This window comes from Loxodonta africana, chromosome 5, assembly GCF_030014295.1.
Source record: "Loxodonta africana isolate mLoxAfr1 chromosome 5, mLoxAfr1.hap2, whole genome shotgun sequence".
Lineage (NCBI taxonomy): Eukaryota > Metazoa > Chordata > Mammalia > Proboscidea > Elephantidae > Loxodonta > Loxodonta africana.
Window position 1 is genome coordinate 162,495,824 of NC_087346.1, and position 12,329 is coordinate 162,508,152.

The 12,329-nt window shown below is 51.9% G+C and overlaps 1 protein-coding gene across 1 annotated transcript in view; it reads left to right on the forward strand.

The window, feature by feature from the left end:
* The window catches only part of C5H4orf50 (chromosome 5 C4orf50 homolog), an 83,650-nt gene that overhangs the window by 31,612 nt on the left and 39,709 nt on the right, over positions 1-12,329 (forward strand). Inside the window, exons 6-9 of the mRNA XM_064286334.1 lie at positions 1,229-1,256; positions 1,951-2,080; positions 3,249-3,376; positions 3,481-5,784. Of these exons, the coding sequence (XP_064142404.1) occupies positions 1,229-1,256; positions 1,951-2,080; positions 3,249-3,376; positions 3,481-5,784 (2,590 nt within the window). The remainder of the gene's footprint in view (positions 1-1,228; positions 1,257-1,950; positions 2,081-3,248; positions 3,377-3,480; positions 5,785-12,329) is intronic.

A 12,329-nucleotide genomic window follows, 5' to 3' on the forward strand; every position in this document is an offset into this window, starting at 1 on the left:
CCTGCAGCAGAGACCCTGGCAGCCACCACACCTGTCGCTGAAGGCCTCCTGAGCCTGCCGCTGCGTTAATGACCAACGCTGTCACAGGAACCTTTTCTCACTTCAGCTCCTTCCAGTCAGCTGGTGCTCACCTGCCCCACCCTCTTTCTCTCCATTCTGTTTTTTTTCCTGTGACTTCCCCCCTTGCTTGTCTCACTTCTTTGAATTTCTCTTTCCCTTTTTCTACCTAATTCCTTCTCCTTTCTTCCCTTCACTCTTTTTTTCTCCCTTTCATTTTTGCCTTCTAGCTCCCTCCTATAATTGTCTGTCTCTCTTGCTCTCATTTTCTCTTCTCCAGGTCCCCCCAGTGGGGATTTTAAGCCCGGCCCCACTGGTTTAATTGGTGTGCACTGAGGCTCCTGCATTAGCGCTTGTAGAAGCTTCTAGGAGATTCTAAGGTGTGTGTATTGGGGGGGGGGGTGTCGAGAGCCCTGGCCTCTGGGGAGCATGGAGTGACACAAACCACCTAACAGAGGAGGGTCACAGACCTGAGTGTGGGGAGGAGGTGGGGCACCAAGACAGGGAGCTTAATGTGGGGGTGGAGGGGGTAAAGGGAGCAGGTTAGCCAGGCAAAGGAGGGTGGAGGGAAATCCAGGCATTGGGCCTGCAGGCACACAGGCCCTGAGGCAGGGTGCAGAACATTCAAGAACCAGAGAGATGCCTGTGGGGCAGGAGCACAGGGGTGGGAGGGTGAAGCCTGGGGTAGGGTGGGGGCGAGGTCGGGTGTGGTTTACCTACTACAGCAGCAGAAGCGTCAAAGGACTGGAAACAGGCAGCCTTGTCCGGTTTCCATTCAGTGTGATGGTTTGGATGCCTAGTGGGGCATGGAAGGGAGGGTGAGCCAATGTGGGGAGAGCTCCCTGGGAGGACAGCACTGGCCAGGGGAGCAGAGGTGGGCAAGCACAGCTGGGCTGGGGGTGAGGGGTCTCGCTGATGGGCCTCAGACTGCAGGAACCAGCCAGACCCTGGGGGCAGGGGATGCCGGTGGCCTTTAGAGCCTATTTCAATGTCTGAACTTTGTCCCTAGCCTGAGTGGGTGCATTTCAGGTGGTCCCCTGATGCTGCAAGAAGGATGGGTGGGGATCAAAGAGGGCCAGAGGGGAGCCTGGTGCACTGTCTGCTGGGGGAGAGAGCTGGGGAGCAGGGGGGTAATGGGGCATTCCTGTTCACTTCTGCCTCCCTTGCCTAGCACAGCACCTGGCACCTGGTGGGAGCTAGTAAGTGCTTGGGGAATAGGTAAGTCTAAAACACCTGCCTTTCTGCAGGTCCTATTGTCCATCCATCCACCCACCCATCCACACATCCACCCACCCATCCATTTATCCATCTGTCCGTCTGTCCGTCCGTCTGTCTGTCCACCCACCCACCCATCCATCCATCCATCCATCCATCCACCATCCATTCATCTATTTACCCAACACTTATTGAGCACCTACTGTGTGCCAGGCCAAGATGAGGGCACAGATGACAACGAAGCCAGCTCCTCTCAAAGGAGCTCACAGGCTGGGGGCAAGGGATGGGGTGGGAGTCCTGGAGGAGACCTGTCCCTGCGCTGGAGGACAGGGAGATGCCTTTGTGGATGTGGGTCACATCAGTGGAGCGAAAGGACAGTCCCACCCTCCTGGCTGGCTGCAGAGGAAGGGAGAGGGCAGTGTGCACCTTTGCTGGACAGATGGACTCCTTGGGGGCTGGCACTGCTCCTTGTGGCCCAGTGGGTGAAGCCTGTGTGGTGGACATGGTCTGCCTGGCAGTTGCACACACCAGCCCTAGCTACACACCAGGCTACGCCCTCCTCTCAGGCCTTGATCTCCAGCACAGGCCGACTCCCTGCTGGGGGTCTCTGGGAGGGCCTCGAAGTGTAAGCTTGGGCCAGCACTCACCGCCTTCTTGGTTTCTTGTTCCTTCCCCCAGAGCACCCTGGGCTGCATTCAGGATGAATTTCTGCCCCTGCCGAGGGAGGAGGCACCAGATCCCAGCAGAGGCCGAAGCCAGCAATCCCCACTGTGGTCAGATGGAGCCGGTGGACAGGGGGCCTCTACAGGTATGTGGCTGGAGGAGCTAGGAGGACAGGGAGGGGACAGAGGTCCAGGCATTTGGCCTGCAGGTGCAAAGGCCCTGAGGCAGAGAAGAGAATAAGGGGGGAACAGAGCCAGGGATGGGAGGGGGAGGCTTGAGGCTAGGTAGGGGAGCCCACTCAGAAGGGTCCACTCAGTGCTCATGCTGTCCTGTCGACCTGGGGGTGGTCTCCCAGGGCTGACATCACATGCTCAGTGTCACCCAGCTACAGAGGACAGAGCTAGGGTCAGACTCTACAGTGACCTGTGCTTGGGCAGACATGTGGACACACCCAGCTCCTCAGGTGGTCCCCCAGTGGCAGGGGCACCATCTTCAAGGATGTCCATGTGTGGTTAGGAGCTAGCCTGCCCTGCCCCCACCCTCAGTGACAGCCCAGTTACAGGGGATGAGGCTCACATAGATGGGTCCCAGTGCTGCAGGGCTTCAAAACTGCTCATACCCAGTGGGACCAGCATCTATCCTGATGTCCCAGGCTCAGCACCCAGGGTTCCTGCAGGAACAGGCCAGGACTCTGCCAGAAACGGCCTCCAGAGCTGCTGTGTCCCTGGGTAACCTTGGCTTTTTCGTAGTCCTGGCCCTAATGCAGTTTGTGAAGGAGGGGCTGTCTGTACCAAGAGCCTTGGTGCTGAGCAATAGGGTGGCTGGCCCTCCCCTGTATCCCATTTCAAGGGGAGCAGAACTGCAAACTCAACCAAAGCCACATCTGTCCATGGGGGACGGGGATGGGTGCTTAACATTTACCCATAGAAACCCCTAGCGGAGAACTTGAGCTTTAGTTCCTTTGTAGGCATGCTGACCCCAGGCCCAAGCCTGGGCCTGGGCCTGGGGATGGAGCTGGAGCTAGGCTGGGCCAGGGGCAGGGCGGAATCTGTGCTGGGCCTGGGCTGGGAGTTAGGGCTCAGAGAGGCAGGATGGGCTTTGTTGAGTGCCTGGGCTCTGCGGTTGAATGATGTGACCCTGAGACCCAGCCCCAGGATCCCTCAGGTACTGGTCACTATTTGTCTCTGAGCCTCAATTTCCCTCTCTGACAGGGGTGAGTGCCTATCAGGCCCATGTCAGTGAGCAGCTGTCGTATCAGTCGTGGGGGAGTCATGTGGGGGTTCAGTAATCTACAGGGCCCTGTCCCTTCCCAGGCCAGCTTGCTGAGGGACCCTGTGCCTGGGGCTGTGCTGGGGCTGGACGAGGCCCTCCAGTTTTGGTGCCAGGACCGGAGACCATGGATGCGCTCCTGGGAGACCTCACAGGGTCTGACCGTGAGCAGGTGAGGCCAAGGCTTCTTCTGTACATCTGGGTCCAACCACCCCTACTGTGGGTGCTGACACTGTGGAGGTCTGCTTCACACCTCATCTTCTCTTTTCTCCATAGCTGGATCTGGCTTTGCTCCCCCTGGATGAACAGACCCTCCTCTTGGTCTGCTGCTGCCCCCCCAGGCAGTGTGTGGATGGATCACTCCTGCCTGTGGACCTGCCCCAGCCTTCAGAGCAGATCTCAGCAGCCACCTTAGCCCAGGGGCCCTTCCTCCTGGTGCAGACATCCTCTTTCCCTGTCTGTTGGTCTGCCGGGGACCTGAATCCTCTGCCCCTGCTGCTGCTCCCGGACACTTCCCCAGAAACATCCCAAATCCAAGAGGTGCTGGACACCAGGCCCCCACTTGCTCCTGAAGCCGCAGGACACCCAGGCAGGCCTTACCATCAGGCATGGGGCCATGGTGCCTTCCACCAGGAGTCCCCTCGAATTTCAAATCCCCAATGTCCAGGGAAAGGGCCCGAGAGTCTAAAGGAGACCTTAACCGAGGGAGAAGGAGCACCAGGGTGGGGCGTGGAGCAGTGGGAGGCTAAGAGGACTCTGGACGGCCCCAGGGGCGAGTGCCCATGGCGTCAGGATGCTTCTGGAACCCAGGCCTCTTCCCAGGGCCCTTGGCTGGAGCCACCTAGGCAGAGGGAAGCCTCAGGGCCAGAGGGGAACCCTGAGTCCCTCAGTGGGAGAGGAGGGGTGCAGGTACAGTTCTGGAGCCACCTTGGGGGGCTCTGGTCAAAGAGGGAGGAGGTCCCCCCAACCACCCTCACAGGGGCTCATGGGACTGAAGGGCCATCCCTACCAGGTGGTCAGCTCTGGACAGAGAAAGGCAGAGCTGGTGGGAGAGGAGGGAAGGACAAGGAGGAGAAACATCCTCAGTTTGGAAGTGCTGAGCTTCTTTGGGAAGAAAGCCCAGGGGAGGAAGGGCCAGGAGAGGAGCAGAAGGGGGGGTTGCATCAAGAGTGTGCCAGCCTGGGTCTCAGGGATACCCTGGAGAAGCTGGACGCTGAGCGTTGTCACGGCAGAGACTTGCTCTTCTTGGCAGAGGAGAAATGTTGGCCTGGATCTACCCGGTTGCCCTGGCCAGCTGAGGGGGGTGACCCTGCACTTGGTGGTCCCTGGGCTCCAGGTGCAGACTGCAGCCAGTATGGGTGCATGATAGACACATTTGAGGAGGAGATGGTGGCGTGCTTCCAGCAGCTCCCCTCCCTGCAGCTGGGGAGCCGGGGTCCCAGAAGGGAGAAGTCCATGCTGGCTGGAGAAAACCGGAGCTTGGCCTGCAAGTGGCCCAGCCGGGTGGATGAGACTAACACTCTGGAAGGTTCTGCAAACCGTGCTGTGGATGTTTGTTCTGCCCAGGAAGCAACACTCACGGAAACAGGGGAGGCGCCTGTGCTAGGAGCCACCGGGGCCCCAGGGGCGCCTCCAGGGCAGGTGCCGGGACTGGATGGCAGGAGCCCGGGTGGGAACCAGTTCTCAGGAGCCCTGGAGCAAGTGAGAAGACAGTGTAGCCAGCTCATTGCCCGACTGAAGAAGGAGAGAAGTGTGGTTCTACTTGACTACGCCCGGCTTCGCGGAGATCAGGAGGGGAGCCACAGGAAGGTGCGAGCCCTTGAACGCGAGCGGGAAAGGCGGGAGCGGAGGGTCTCTGCGCTGGAGCAGGACAACCACAGGCTGTCAGAGGATGTGTCTCACTTGCAGATCGAGGTGGACCAGTACCTGCAGCTCATTTCTGACCTCGAGGACTGCAATGGGAAGAGCTACCGCAGAATCTCTGAGCTGGAAAGCGAGAAGGAGGCCCTCCAGGGGAAGCTGGGCCAGACGCGGAGGGCGATGTCCAAGAGCGCGCGGAGGGCCGAGGGCGTGCTGGAGCGTGCCACGCGGGAGAACACGGAGCTCTGGGCGCTGGTTTCGGAGCTTGGAGTGGGCTACCAGGGGCTGATCCAGGACATCGTGCTGGGGACGGAAGATGTGATGCTAGGCCTCCGGCGGGAGAACACGCGGCTGCTCTGCAGAGTCCTAGCCTTGGAGCAGGGGGCCACACCGGGGATGCGCCCGGACACCGGTCCTGTGAAGAGGGGAGGGCAGGGGGGCCAGCCGGGCACTGTGGACAAGGCTATCCAGGTGGCTCAGCTGACCGGGCAGCGGCTTGCCAGGGTCGGAGGGCTGTCCTGGGAGGAGGGCATGGGTCAGATGGGAGGGCAGGGGGACCCTTCCTCAGGTGCAGAGAGTCTGAGACGAGGTGCCAACTCTCCTAGTCTGTCCTTGGCCTGGGGAAATGCCAGGGCTACTTGTGTCCTTGACGGGGCAGGAGTTGAAGCAGGTGGGGACACAGAGAAGAGGCTGCGGTGCTCTGGGGACCAAGAGCAAGAGGTGAGTTGACTCTGAACTGCTGCTTTGTAGTGGCACTCCGGGCCTTCTCCAGTGCTGGCCTTGTGCTCTGTTCTTCTAGTTACTGTTCTTGTGGCAGCTGTCACCTGCCCTCAGGTCTGCTGGACTCAGGGCACCCTGGTGTACAAGAGAAGGAACCTTTGCCCCGTCCTGCTCCATCTTCATGGTCTTTGATATGTATGAGCCCATGTTTGTATCTAGAGCTACATGCTTCACCCCAGAAGGTGTCTCAGGCCCTTCCCAGTCAACACCCCTCTTCTTACTTCCTATCACCATTGACCAGCTTTGCCTGAACTTCATACAATGGAATCACACTGGTAGGTGCTCTTGTGTGTCTGGCTTCTTTTATTCAGCACGATATTTTTGAGACCATGTCTTTCTGGGCATCCCTCGCCTGTATTGGTGTGTATGATTTCATTACAGGAATATGCCACAGTTTATCTCTCCATTTGCCCATTGATGGACATGGTTGTTGTTTCTGGTTTTTGGCTATCAGGAACAAGGTTGCTAGGAACATCCCTGTGAATGTCTTCTGCGGACGTATGTACTCACTTCTCTTGGGTAAATACTCAACAGCAGGATTACTGGCCATAGAGTCAGCCTTTATCTAGCTTTAGTAAATACTGGCAAACCATCTTTCAGAGTGACTGAATAAAATTACACTCTTCCCAGCAATGAGTGAGAGGCCCACTCTCCATCCTTGCCAAGATTTGGGATTGTCGGTCTTCTAAATTTTAGTTATTCTGGTGGATGGTACCTCATTGGGGTTTTAATTTGCACTTCCCTGATTAGTAATAATACTGGGCATCTTTTCACATACTTGTTTGTCATTGGATATATTCTTGTGTGAGGTGCTTGTCTTTTGCCCATTTTTAAACTGTGTTTTTTCCCCCCCTTATTGACTGTAAAAGTTCTTTATACATTCAGGATACAAGTCCTTTGTTAGATACATGTATTGCGAATTTCTTCCTTCAGTCTGTGGTTTGCTTATTCCTTTTCTTATTGATGTTTTTTAATGAACAAAAGGTATTTATTTTAATGGTGTTCAGTTTATCTTGTTTTTTTTTTCTTTTTCTTCTATGATTAGTGTTTTTGGTGTTCTGGTTAAGAAATCTTCACCACGCCCAGTGTCAGGAAGTTACTATCTTGTGTGTTCTTGAAAAAGTTTCACGTTTAAGTCTGCGCAGTCTCTCAGATTAATGTCTTGAGGGAGGTAGAACCCCTGGAGGTATGGGATGAGGCAGAGGCCAAGGTTTATTCCCCCCGCCCCCACCAGGGATATCTAGTTGCCCTTAACAGCTTCACCCAGAAGACCATCTCTTCCCCTAATGAATTGCATCAACACCTTTGTCATAAACCAAGAGATCATATATGTGTGGGTCAGTTTCTGGACTCTCTGTTTTATATTATTGGCTCGCTTGCCTATCTTTGAGCCGTTGGCATACTTTCTTAATTATAGCTTTGTAGCAAGTTTTGAAACCTGGGGGAGTAAGTTCTCCAACTTTGTCTTCTTCTTAAAGATTGTCTCCGTTGTTCCAGGTTTACATTTTCATATAAATTCTTGGAATCAGCTTGTCAATTTTCAGAATAAAAAAAAAGAAACCTACTGGAATTTTCATTGAGATTTTATTAAACCAATTCATCAAATTGGGGATAATTGATCCATCTGGCAATAATTGAGCCTTCCAATCAATGAGCATGGAACATTGTTGATAGACACCGACAAGTTGATTCCAACTCATGGCAACTCCATTTATGCAAAGTAAAACTGCTTCATAGGGTTTTCAAGGCTACAGCCTTTGAGAACAGAAAGCCACGCCTGTCTTCCAAGGTGCCTCTGGGTGGATTTGAACTGCCAACCTTTCAGCTAATAGTCAAGCACTTAACCATTTGCAACACCCAGGGACTCCTGAACATGGAATGGCTATCCAATTATTTAGGTCTTCTTTAATTTCTCTTAGCAACACTTTGCCATTTTCAGTGTGGAAGTCTTGCACATTTTTATTGGATATATTCTTTGGTATTTTACATTTTTTATGCTATTTTCAGTGGTATTTTAAAAAATATCATTTACCAAATGTTATTTGATAGTATGTAGAAATACTACCAGAAATACTATCGGTTTCTATGTTTTGTTTTTATGTCCATTGAACAAACTTAGCTAAACTTGTTAATTCTAATAATTGTTTATAGATATTTTAGGATTTTTTATAAACACAATTATGCCATTTGCAAATAAAACTATTTTTTTCTCTCTAGTCTTTATAATTTTAATTGTCTTCCTTGCCATATTGGACTCGCTAGAACCTCAAGTGCAGTGTTGAGCAGAAGTGGTGATAGTGGACATCCTTGTCTTGTTCTTGACTTCTGGGGGCATTCAATATATCACCACTGAATAAGATGTAAATGGTGGATTTTTTTTGAAATTAAGGAAATTCTCTCCCACTCCTAGTTTACTGAGAGTTTATTCTCTCATGAATGTGTGTTGCACTTTAGAAAATGCTTTTTTTACCTATTGAGATAATCATATGCTTCTTCACCTTTATTATATTCATGTAAATTTAAATAAGCAACTTTCAAAAGTTTATCTAATTTTGTATTCCTAAAACAAACCCCACTTCATCCTTAAATATTATATTTTCGATATGTTTCTAGAATCGGATTGAAAATAATTTGTTTAGGGTCTTTGCATTTACGTTCTTGAGATATTGTTGACACGTAATTTACCTTTTACACGCCCCTGGAGAAGGACTTCATGCTTGGTAAGGTAGAGGATCAACGAAGAGGAGGAAGACCCTCAATGAGATGAACTGACCTTGCAGCTGCAACAATGGGCTCAAGCATAGCAACGAGTGCGAGGATGGTGCGGGACCAGGCAGTGCTTTGTCCGGTTACACGTCGGGTCGCTATGAGTCGGACGTGACTCGACAGCACCTAAACAACAACAATTTACCTTTATTACAATGCCACCATCAGGTTTTGGCATTAAGATGATGCTAGCTATGTATAGTGAGTTTCCTCTTTTTCTATTCTCTGGTATAATTTGTGTAAAATTGATATTAGTTATACCAAAGTATTCGGAAGAATTTACCAGTGATTCTGTCTGAGCTGGGAGTTTTCTTTTCAGGAAAGATTTTCAATTATGAATTCAAATTCTTAAATAAATATAGGACATTTCGGATTTTCTCTGTCTTCTTGCGCCAGCTTTGGTAAAGTGTTTTTAAAGGGATTTGATCATTCATTTAAATTTTCACCAAATATATTAGCATAAGTTGTTCCTAATATCCTTATAGCAGCCTTAATGTCTGCAGGGTCTTGAGTATCGAGCCTTTTGTATTCTCTAGCAATTTTTTTCAATTATTTCAAAGAGCCAACTTTTGGTTTTGTTGATTTTCTTTATTCTATGTCTATTGTGTTTCTTTATTATATTCTGTTTTTACTGTATGTCCACTGTTTCATTTATTTCTGCTTGTATCTTTATTATTACCTTTCTTTGACTTTCTTTTCATTTAATTTGTTCTTTTCTTGCTTTTTGAGATGAAAGTTTAGATGATTGTCAATCATTCTTACTTTATCACGTATGTATTTAAAGCTATACATTGCACTCTCAGCACTGTTCTAACTGCATCCTACATGTTTTGATATATTTTGCTTTTATACTCATTCAGTTAAAAATATTTTCAAATTTACATTATAATTTCTTCCTTGACTATGGGTTATTTAGAAGTGTGTTGCTTAATTTCCAAGTTTCTGAAGAATTTTTAATTTTTATTTAACTGGTATCATAGAACATGTTGTTGTTGTTAAGTGTGGTTGAGTTGGTTCCAACTCATAGCGACCCTATTTACAACAGAGCAAAGCGCTGCCTGGCCCGGACCGTCCTCACAATCGTTGCTGTGTTGGGGCCCATTGTTGCATCCTCACAATCGTTGCTGTGTTGGGCCCCACTGTTGCGTCCTCACAATCGTTGCTGTGTTGGGGCCCACTGTTGCATCCTCACAATCGTTGCTGTGTTGGGGCCCACTGTTGCGTCCTCACAATCGTTGCTGTGTTGGGCCCCACTGTTGCGTCCTCACAATTGTTGCTGTGTTGGGGCCCACTGTTGCGTCCTCACAATCGTTGCTGTGTTGGGGCCCACTGTTGCGTCCTCACAATCGTTGCTGTGTTGGGGCCCACTGTTGCGTCCTCACAATCGTTGCTGTGTTGGGGCCCATTGTTGCGTCCTCACAATCGTTGCTGTGTTGGGCCCCACTGTTGCGTCCTCACAATCGTTGCTGTTTTGGGGCCCACTGTTGCGTCCTCACAATCGTTGCTGTGTTGGGGCCCACTGTTGCGTCCTCACAATCGTTGCTGTGTTGGGCCCCACTGTTGCGTCCTCACAATCGTTGCTGTGTTGGGGCCCACTGTTGCGTCCTCACAATCGTTGCTGTGTTGGGGCCCACTGTTGCGTCCTCACAATCGTTGCTGTGTTGGGCCCCACTGTTGCGTCCTCACAATCGTTGCTGTGTTGGGGTCCACTGTTGCGTCCTCACAATCGTTGCTGTGTTGGGGCCCACTGTTGCGTCCTCACAATCGTTGCTGTGTTGGGGCCCACTGTTGCGTCCTCACAATCGTTGCTGTGTTGGGGCCCACTGTTGCGTCCTCACAATCGTTGCTGTGTTGGGGCCCACTGTTGCGTCCTCACAATCGTTGCTGTGTTGGGGCCCACTGTTGCGTCCTCACAATCGTTGCTGTGTTGGGGCCCACTGTTGCGTCCTCACAATCGTTGCTGTTTTGGGGCCCATTGTTGCACCCTCACAATCGTTGCTGTGTTGGGGCCCATTGTTGCACCCTCACAATCGTTGCTGTGTTGGGGCCCATTGTTGCATCCTCACAATCGTTGCTGTGTTGGGGCCCATTGTTGCACCCTCACAATCGTTGCTGTGTTGGGGCCCATTGTTGCGTCCTCACAATCGTTGCTGCGTTGGGGCCCATTGTTGCGTCCTCACAATCGTTGCTGTGTTGGGGCCCATTGTTGCACCCTCACAATCGTTGCTGTGTTGGGGCCCACTGTTGCGTCCTCACAATCGTTGCTGTGTTGGGGCCCATTGTTGCGTCCTCACAATCGTTGCTGTGTTGGGGCCCATTGTTGCGTCCTCACAATCGTTGCTGTGTTGGGGCCCACTGTTGCATCCTCACAATCGTTGCTGTGTTGGGGCCCATTGTTGCACCCTCACAATCGTTGCTGTGTTGGGGCCCAATGTTGCGTCCTCACAATCGTTGCTGTGTTGGGGCCCACTGTTGCGTCCTCACAATCGTTGCTGTGTTGGGGCCCATTGTTGCACCCTCACAATCGTTGCTGTGTTGGGGCCCACTGTTGCGTCCTCACAATCGTTGCTGTGTTGGGGCCCACTGTTGCGTCCTCACAATCGTTGCTGTGTTGGGGCCCACTGTTGCATCCTCACAATCGTTGCTGTGTTAGAGCCCATTGTTGCGTCCTCACAATCGTTGCTGTGTTGGGGCCCACTGTTGCGTCCTCACAATCGTTGCTGTGTTGGAGCCCATTGTTGCGTCCTCACAATCGTTGCTGTGTTGGGGCCCACTGTTGCATCCTCACAATCGTTGCTGTGTTGGAGCCCATTGTTGCGTCCTCACAATCGTTGCTGTGTTGGGGCCCATTGTTGCATCCTCACAATCGTTGCTGTGTTGGAGCCCATTGTTGCGTCCTCACAATTGTTGCTGTGTTGGGGCCCACTGTTGCATCCTCACAATCGTTGCTGTGTTGGAGCCCATTGTTGCGTCCTCACAATCGTTGCTGTGTTGGGGCCCACTGTTGCATCCTCACAATCGTTGCTGTGCTGGAGCCCACTGTTGCGTCCTCACAATCGTTGCTGTGTTGGGGCCCATTGTTGCGTCCTCACAATCGTTGCTGTGTTGGGGCCCATTGTTGCGTCCTCACAATCGTTGCTGTGTTGGGGCCCACTGTTGCATCCTCACAATCGTTGCTGTGTTGGGGCCCATTGTTGCACCCTCACAATCGTTGCTGTGTTGGGGCCCAATGTTGCGTCCTCACAATCGTTGCTGTGTTGGGGCCCACTGTTGCGTCCTCACAATCGTTGCTGTGTTGGGGCCCATTGTTGCACCCTCACAATCGTTGCTGTGTTGGGGCCCACTGTTGCGTCCTCACAATCGTTGCTGTGTTGGGGCCCACTGTTGCGTCCTCACAATCGTTGCTGTGTTGGGGCCCACTGTTGCATCCTCACAATCGTTGCTGTGTTGGGGCCCACTGTTGCGTCCTCACAATCGTTGCTGTGTTGGGGCCCACTGTTGCGTCCTCACAATCGTTGCTGTGTTGGAGCCCATTGTTGCGTCCTCACAATCGTTGCTGTGTTGGGGCCCACTGTTGCGTCCTCACAATCGTTGCTGTGTTGGAGCCCATTGTTGCGTCCTCACAATCGTTGCTGTGTTGGGGCCCATTGTTGCATCCTCACAATCGTTGCTGTGTTGGAGCCCATTGTTGCGTCCTCACAATTGTTGCTGTGTTGGGG